The sequence below is a fragment of the Osmia bicornis genome, unplaced genomic scaffold, assembly GCF_907164935.1.
Source record: "Osmia bicornis bicornis unplaced genomic scaffold, iOsmBic2.1, whole genome shotgun sequence".
Lineage (NCBI taxonomy): Eukaryota > Metazoa > Arthropoda > Insecta > Hymenoptera > Megachilidae > Osmia > Osmia bicornis.
The window spans coordinates 5,387,020-5,396,143 of record NW_025791458.1 but is presented as its reverse complement, the minus strand read 5'-3'; the positions used below and the strand labels follow the sequence as shown (position 1 = coordinate 5,396,143).

The window sequence follows — 9,124 nt, the reverse complement described above, 5'->3', positions numbered from 1 at the left end:
AAGTTTTTTACGGCGTGAAGTTTCCTAGGATCTGGTTTAACCCCGTCAGCAGACAAAATGTGTCCCAGATAGGCAACCTCTTTGCGTAGGAATTCGCATTTATTAGTCTGTAGAGTAAGTCCATATTCCCTGAGGTGATCGAATAGTTTTTTAACTTTAATTTCGTGTTCACGCAGCGATGAAGAAAAAACAATTATATCATCTATGATCACAAGTACGTTTTCCAGGCCTGATGTTACCCGGTTCATGACGCGTTGGAATGTCGGTGGTGCGTTCTTCAAACCAAAAGGCATACGCACAAACTCGAAATGTCCATGTGGGGTTGTAAACGCGGTCTTCTGTCTGTCCTTTGGGTTCATTTCAATCTGATGAAATCCATTTGCCAAATCAAATATTGAGAAGTATTTTGCTCCGCCTACCTTGTCTAGTATTTCTGGAATATTAGGTAATGGAAACTTGTCGCCTGTTGTTTTTTCGTTTAATGAACGAAAGTCGATTACCATTCGCCAACGTTTGTTACCATCGGCGTCCGGTTTCTTCGGTACAATCCATAAAGGAGAATTGTATGGTGAGGTGGATGGTCTAATAATACCCTGCGATAGCAGAGCTCCAACCTGTCGTTGTATCTCCTCCTGATGTACTGGTGGGTACCGATACTGTCTAGTATTAATCGGAATGTCGTCTGTTGTGTAAATGGAGTGATGAAAATTTGGAACCTTGCCCAGGTTATCTCCAGGTAGGAAAAATCTATCAGAAAATTCCCTGACAATTTTGAACACATGTTGTCGTTCTTCAGAGTTTAGATGATCGGTCCTTAAAAGATCTTGGATACGTGTAGTTCTGTCTTCCTTTGTTTCCTTTGCTAGATACGAAGGAATAGGATCGTCATCTGATGAGTCAAAAATCTCATACGGATGTATGCGTTGTGGTCCAATGTCGATTTCGATTTCGTCTTCTCCGGTGTTTGTGGCTAGGACATAGCAAATTCCATCATGATTGCAGACTGCTGATTCTCCAATGTAGACCTGTTCAGGAGTCTTGATTCGTGCTAGGTACCCTTCCATAACCTCCGGATTTGCGACTGGAACTGCAATTTGGAGAGCTGTGGGTCCTGGTAATCTATGTTTAATTGGCAATACTGGATGCAGTTCCATCTCCTCAGCGTTACTGAAGAATATAGGTTTAATAGGTTGGTTACGAGTTCCCAAGGTTTTATGGTAATAGGAAATTTCAGCCCCTTCCTGTAATAAAAAAGGGCTTCCTATGAGTCCATCAGCGGAAATAGGCAAGTCCTCTACTACGTAAAATTCCGTAGCAGATCCATTAATTTGCAAACAGGTAGTTCCCAAGGTTCGGATCGTAGATGATGCGAGCCCAGCGATTTTAAGACCTTCCTTCGATGTGATTCCGGCCTTTTCTCCTAGAGCATGAAGAACTACCAGATTTACAGAAGCTCCTCCATCAATTAGAAATTCTCCCGTTCCTTTTTCCAGTTCTAGAACCTTGATCCTGATGCGTGGGGTTGGTGCTTCCTTGATTCGTCTTCCTGCTTCTGGTCTGCAAATCGGACCATTTTCCGGCGATCTTCGTTGCGTACGCTCACCGCCTCGCCGTTTGGGTGAGCGTTGTTGGAGTTTAAAGGTTTCCTCAAAGGTGAGAAATTCCCTCGTGACTCCCTTCGATACTGGAATCGGGGTCTTTCGCGGCGAGGTGATTTTTCACAATCCTTCCAACCGTGTCCGACCGTACTGCAGTTTGCGCAATAAAAGTCGTAAACATCGTGTTTGGTGTTGAACGGCTCGTCATATTTTGGCGCCTCCGGTGAGTGGTTTGGAGAGCGTGAATAATCATGCTTACGTAAAGTCAACGCCGTTGCACGTGAAGCTCGTTCTTCGAACTCCGGTTCGGAACCAGATGTGCTGCGATCCCTTGGTCTTTGCCGGTAGGGTAACGGTGACTGAGGGTACACACGCCTGTGTTCCTTCTCTCGAGGACGTCTCCAGCTGAGAAAATCCTCTTCTCTACGACGACTAGGTGATGCCTTCTCCTGAATCTGTCGTCGGTTCTTGAGGCGACGTTCAATTTGTAACACAGCTTCGTACGTTTTAATCTTTTTGTCCAGAGCGGCGATTCTCCAGGCCACACGCTCCGGTAAACCCTCAAGGAAATTCTCCAAGATGTCCATTTCCTTCTCCTTGATGAGCTGATCCACGTTGGTCGTGTACCTCTCGCGGATCGCGATACGAGCTCCATGGGCAAGTTTGCTGGCTCTGTCGATGTACTTCCTTAGTGATTCGTCCTCACGGATTTTAAGGCGCGAAACCTCAGCTTGGAAATACGCCAAGTTCTTCCCAGGAGCGTATCGTTTTTTCAAATGTTGTAACAATTGAGTTACATGGTTGAATTGTTTATCTTGGATACTAATCCGCGCCGGACCGGTGAGTTTAGTCAACACGATACTCACATACTCTGTTTCCGACGTATCTGGTATTAACGCGAGCCCGTTTTCTACACTCTGAGCGAAAACCGACAAAGCTGGATTCTCGCCATCGAAAGTGGGTATCGGCGCGGTAGCGAATTGAATACAATTACGCTGTGTTAACAAGGCCATAGAATTAGCCATTGTTAAGGTAAGATTCGCGACTTCGTCAGCCGAAAGCCTGGTTTCTGGCATTTTAACGCGAAAATCCTATAGAACAATTATAATACAAGTCCAGTTGTATCCACGGTATCCTTACGGATATTTATTCAGTGGATCCCACCGCTGTCACCAGTTTTGTTACGAGCCGGAGGGGACGGCTGCGTAGCCGGGGCTTAATTTAGGTAAATGGTAATTGTTAATGGCTTGACCAGTGTTGTTATTAACACTGGGAGCCTAAGGAAGTAGACGTGGAGACGAACCTACGTATGGCTAACGTAGGGAGCTCCAGGAGGTTGGCTATGGTGGACGAACCTACGTATGGCTAACGTAGGGAGCCACAGGAAAGGTGTAGAGTGGAGGACGAACCTACGTATGGCTAACGTAGGGAGCCTCAGGAGAGTGATATGCGGACGAACCTACGTATGGCTAACGTAGGGAGCCGCAGGAAGCGTTAGTATTAGGTCTCGTAACTTGATCGATGTACCTCGAGCGGTAAAGGTACACCTTAGTGGGTTTCTGGACAGTAAATATAATTGTACAATAGTATGTAAATTAAACTAGTATGAGTTTATTCTCTATTCCGGACCTTACAATTGTTGTGTGTAATTGTCACGGTATTCAATGAATTGAACTCTAGGTTGCACGTTTGAAATGAGTTGAATAAATAAAGTTTAGTTTCGATTCCTCGAAGCAAGAATCTAATCCTTCTCGGTTTTCACGAACACGAGCAAACGGGGGCGGATTACAACGATTATAATAATGCTTAACAGCCGACAACGTACTGTATAGTTACTGTGAGTGCTTGAAAGGGACTTGAATACCCGATCTCGCAGAGTTTCCTCGTTGCAGAGATTATCCGAAAAAGAACGTACTGACGTGTATCGAACTGATTCTAGACTTCAACTAGACCCGAGGTGCCCTTGTCGCCACCCTTTTTATACTCAAAAACTAGAGTAAAAAGGGTGGTGGGGACTGACTCTACGTGACCCGTAGGACCGCGCCCTTGCTTTGCGTTGGTCTCGAATTTTCTAGAAGACGGTTGGTGTCGGGTGCACACATCCGATTCCATATAAGGAAATTTCTTGAGAAGGGTTTGTAACATCATATAAGGAAATTTCCAAGACGGATACGTAACACAAGAAATTAAAAGAATGAAGTAAATAAGATAGTGTAAAGTATAAAGTGAAAGCCGTGGCCAGCATAATGTGAATAATGTAAAGTAACGCAGTGTAATATAATGCATTGTAACGTAATATAACATAAAACAAATGAACTATAATGAAATAGAATACAAAATGCAAAAGTGGGCTCACTAAAATATAACCATAAAGATTATTAACTAAATACTCCATTCCTTTATACAAGTAAATTATAACTTAAATTGTGAATGGTAGATGGTGAATGATAAATGGTCATGTCAATGCAAATGCAAATAGAACCGATTATTGTATGACGTCTCTAAATAAAGTGAGTAAACAGCAAATAAATTAAATAAATCAAATCAAATGTAAACTGCGTAGTTCAAGTAACACTATACTACTGTATAGTGTAAGAATAAATAAATAACTCAACAAGTAGAGTATTTTGAACTAACATTTAAATGGTGAATTAAACAGAAACCATACACCATCAAAGCATTTGGATAGACAAAACCATTCATCATCACAGAAAAATAACAAAATTAAGATAAATCAAATCAAATCACTAACTTCAGCTGATCAGAGTGAATGAATGAATGAATAACGAATAATGAAAGAGTGAATGAATGAATGAATGGATCAAAGAAGGAAGAGAGAAACAATAGAATACCAGCAAGTACAAGTTAAAGTTGAATAGACCATTGAAAAGTAAAATTCAGGGATGAGATAATGAATGACAAATGACAATTATTTACAGAAACACAACCCCAATGTGTCAAAGCAGTGTCAAGACCAGCATGCAAGGACTCATTAAAGGGACAAATATCAAATAAGAGAGCTGAATTGCAACTGAAAAGGAAAAAAGAAGAAGAAAAGAAAGGAAACAAGGTAAGGTAGTTGCAACATACTATAAAACAACAGAAATAACCAATACTGGTGGCATGAATATTAAATTTAAATTTACAGAAACAGCCTATCGTCATGGAAGAGCAACATTATGACCAGAGAGAGACGTCGTGGATAAATTGAATTAAAGAATATCAAAAGAGTATCAAAATGTCCAATGAATATCAAGAATGCACAGGCAAATCAAGAACCAAATCAAGAAGTGATAACGAAATAAAATAAATAGCGATAACAGTGATAATGTGGCAAAAATAAATTAAATATATAAATATAAGTATATTAAAATATAGAATATAGAATAAAGAATAACGAATAACCGTATGGAAACAAATCATAAATATATTAATACAATCTACAGAACTTTTGCACCATCATGAGTTAAAATAGACTAAATCATAACAATTGCTTTAATTCAATTCAATTCAGATTGAATGAACAGTGACAGAATGAAAGAATGAACAACTGAATGAAGTGATCAATTAAAGATACCAAAGAATGAGTTAAATAAGGTAAATAGTCATAAGTCATAAGTATAAAGTGAAGGTAGTAACCAACATAATGTAAATAACGTAAATAATGTAATGTCACGTAATATAATGTAAAACAAAATGAATTATACTAAAATAAAATACAAAATACAAAATACAAGAAGTGAACTCAATAAAATATACAACCGAACAGATTATTAGCCACGATACTCCATTTCCTTACCAGAATAGCCGATAAGTTAAATTATAAATTATAAATGGCAAATGATAAACGATGAATAATTATGTCAATGCAAATGCAAATAGGACTTACTATTGAATGTTGTATCATAATAAAATAACTGAAGCGACAATAATCAAATCAAATATAAAGTACGCAGTTCAATAAACACTGCACCAGTATATAGACTGAATAAATAATTAAATAAATGAGTAAATAAATAAGGATACTTAAATAACAAGATTATAATAAAACCACGCACAATCAAAGCATTTGAATTGACAGAACCACCCATCATCACAGAGCGAGCAAAACTAAAGTAAAAATAAAAGTAAAATAAATCATATTCATTAACTTTAATTGATCAGAATGAATGAGTGAATGAATAATGAATGAATGAATGTATGGAACCATTAAGAAAGTTAAAGATTAAGGAAAATAAAGAAGGTAAGGCGTGATTGAAAACAAGAAGCAGGAATGGATCAGAACGAATGAACAATGATAGAATGGAAGAATGAACGACTGAACAGTGAAGTAATCAATTAAAGATATCAAAGAAGAATGAGGTAAATTATAGGGTAAATAATAAGGCATAAAGTATAAAGTGAAGACCGTAACCAATATAATGTAAATAATGTAATGAATGTAAAGTAATGTAATGTAATATAATGTAAAACAAATGAAATATACTAAATAGAATACAAAATACAAGAAATGAATTCAATAAAATATAACCATAAAATTTATTAACTACAACACCCTATTTCCTCAGCAAGGTAGATTATAAGTTAAGTTATAAATTATAAATGATAAATGGTGAATGATAAATGCTTATGTCAATGCAAATGCGAATAGAACTAATTATTGAATGACGTTTCAAAATAGAGTAATTAAGGCGACAATTAAACCAGATTAGTTATAAACTACGCAGTTCAATAAACACTATACCAATGTATAGACTAGAATACATAAATATATAAGTAAATAAATAATAAGGATACTTAAATTGTAAGATTATAACAAACGCACAATCAATCAACGCATTTGAATGGACAAAACCACCCATTATCATAGAGAGAGCAAAACTAAGATAGAATAAAATAAAATAAATAAAATAAATCATATTCACTAACTTTAATTGACCAAAATGACTGAGTAAAGAATGAATGTAACGATTACAGAAATTGAAGATTGAAGATTGAAGATTAAGGAAATAAGGAAAGAAGGCGTGAATGAAGCAAGAAAGCATTAATGCATTAATGTAATACAATTATAAGTAAAGGAAAGGAAAGTAAGTAAATGAACACCCACCACCCAACGAATATTACACAATAAACTACACCAAGAGCACAAAAGCAATCAATCACTCCTCGCACAGCACCATTAAAACAATTATTAAAACAATCATACTGAAACTGTAACAAAACTAAAAACAAAACTGAAACTACAAGAAAACAGTTAATAACACAACCCGAATTGTCCAATTCATTTATTTAAGCATATTACACTGCTGCATCGTCACAAATATAAAATGAAATGAAAATAAAAGAAAATGACAATGAAATATGACAGAAAATGAACTTGAACTAATCTAATCAACGAAACAGCAATGCAAGTCATGCAAACCATAAACACACCTTATACACTGATATAAACCATTGATAATTAACCGATGAGATTCACAAAACAAAGTAAAAGAACAACAACGGTAAATACATAAAACAATGGAACGATAAATGAATTGAACAATGAAATAACGTAACAAGGCATAGATTGCGCAGATTTATTAAGCACATTATACAATTATAGCGTTGCGAATAAATAAATAATAAATAAAATAAACTTCACTTCAATGAGACAAAATAGAAATACGATAATAAGCAATAACAATATTACGCGAGTTGCATAAATCAACAAGGCACATCACCCCATCGTACTTTAGTAAATAAATAAATGAAACAAATGGCACAAAACAGAATGAAATATGAATATATAATCTGACCGGCGAAGAAACGTAAAATAGATGTAGAACACCATGAACAATGCAATAATAAGACGAAACATGAAAATAATATGAAAATAAAATAGATGTAGAATAAACCCGTTAAAATGACTAGAAATTAAATGAATAAATGGGTAAATGGATAAATAAATGAAATGAAAAGACTATACCGCGAGCAAACACCGAATAAACACCGGATAATAGAACAATCGATTGATCGAATAATCGAACAATCGAATGTGTTAATAAATAAAGAAATAATTAATAATACATCGGGATAACGTGCCAATCAGACGTATGCAGCCAAATAGTAATAATAAAGTAAATTAACACTAATAATAATAAAATATCGAAAACTATCGAAAATATCGAAAAAATATCGTTGCACTTTCACACAATCACTTGATAAATCGACGCAATCAATGAAAAACAATGTAAAACAAAATGAAATAAAACGCAATAAAGGAAAAAACTAATACGTCACCAAACCGTTGACCTAATTTCACATCGTCTGTCCTCTTCTATCCAAGGCCCTGGCCGCGCATGCAACCGTCTGTTCGTCTTCAACTACGGCGGCCATCTTGAGAACCTGTCAGCTCTTGCATGCTTTCGTTAACCAAATTAATCATAAAAAGTCTCAAAAAACGCGGAATTTCACTACGGAACGTTCACAATTAATCAGAATTATCCTTAAATAATGTCTAATGTTTATAATTATCACCCCGAACACCGAAAACACGACGTCGAAATGTCGCGTAACACGCACACCACGTTTTCAATGATTATTAATAAATTAATACACTATTTAATCAAAAAACGACACAATAGCACTTCCGAACAAACAATAAATACAATTTTAACAAAAAACGCGAATATCTAAGCCGCTATCCACCGCGTTGTAAATCTGACCACGGAGCGACCACGAAACACGTCCGCTCTCCTCGACGCGTCGAGCGGGAATCCAACCTAACCTAACCTTTTTTTTTTTTACGTGGAGGAAATCTTCGAAAGACGCCCCCAGCCCCCCTGGGGAGGAGCCGGGGGTAGTGCCGGATTTTTACCGGCTAAAACCACCACGGTGACCTGCACAGGGCTGTGGTAAGGGCCCCGGGACCTCTAACGGACAACACCGGGACCCCCCCACCCTTGGCGCATAGCGCCCCATCGCGGGGGAGGATCTAACCTTTGACCCTCCCCCTAAGTGCCTGCTCCACCAACGTCAGGGGCCACACCCGACGCCGGCCACTCCTCGGGCCGCGTGCAATGGCGACCGGGGCCCCAGCCCCGGCAACCTGCGGCCCAGCGACTCCAAATGGGAGCCGCTAGATCTGTGATGGGGGGAGAGGCCAAGTCCCTCCCCCATCCAATCCCCCTGGGGGAGGCCGGAGCCTCCCCCTGGGGGAGGCCGGAGCCTCCCCCCACTACATCTGCCTTGGGGAGGAGCCGAAGCCCCCCCCACTACATCTACTTTGGGGGGGAAGCCGAAGCCCCCCCCCCTCATCTTGTTAGGGGCGGTGGGCAGGATTATCAAGGCCCACCGCCCCGTCCTCCTCAGCTCACTGTGCCGTCTGGGGGCCTCCTCCAACGGCGCCGTCTCCTCCTTCAAGGCGATGACCTCGTCACAGAAGGAGGTCATCGCCCTCCACTGATCCTCGCCGGCGAGCATATTTCTTACCACGCTCGCCGGCGAGAGATCCACCCCCAACTCGCACTGCAGGGCGTGACGGG

The 9,124-nt window shown here is 39.0% G+C and overlaps 1 protein-coding gene across 1 annotated transcript; it reads right to left on the bottom strand.

Moving 5' to 3' along the window:
• Positions 1 to 102: 102 nt before the first annotated feature.
• LOC123989238 lies at positions 103 to 2,623 on the bottom strand. Its single transcript, XM_046289944.1, has 4 exons — positions 1,604 to 2,623; positions 501 to 1,241; positions 240 to 365; positions 103 to 129 (listed from the first exon to the last, which is right to left on the bottom strand). Exons 1-4 carry the CDS (start codon positions 2,621 to 2,623, stop codon positions 103 to 105), a joined length of 1,914 nt encoding a protein of 637 aa, XP_046145900.1.
• Positions 2,624 to 9,124: the final 6,501 nt, after the last annotated feature.

What these genes read in the sequence shown, in the direction of transcription:
- LOC123989238 (XM_046289944.1), bottom strand. Translation starts at nt 2,623, where the DNA reads ATGGCTAATTCTATGGCCTTGTTAACACAGCGTAATTGTATTCAATTC. An exon ending in CTCACCCAAACGGCGAGGCG is followed by an intron (nt 1,242 to 1,603) that starts GTGAGCGTACGC and finishes TTTTTATTACAG; the next exon opens with GAAGGGGCTGAAATTTCCTA. An exon ending in GTAACAAACGTTGGCGAATG is followed by an intron (nt 366 to 500) that starts GTAATCGACTTT and finishes GGATTTCATCAG; the next exon opens with ATTGAAATGAACCCAAAGGA.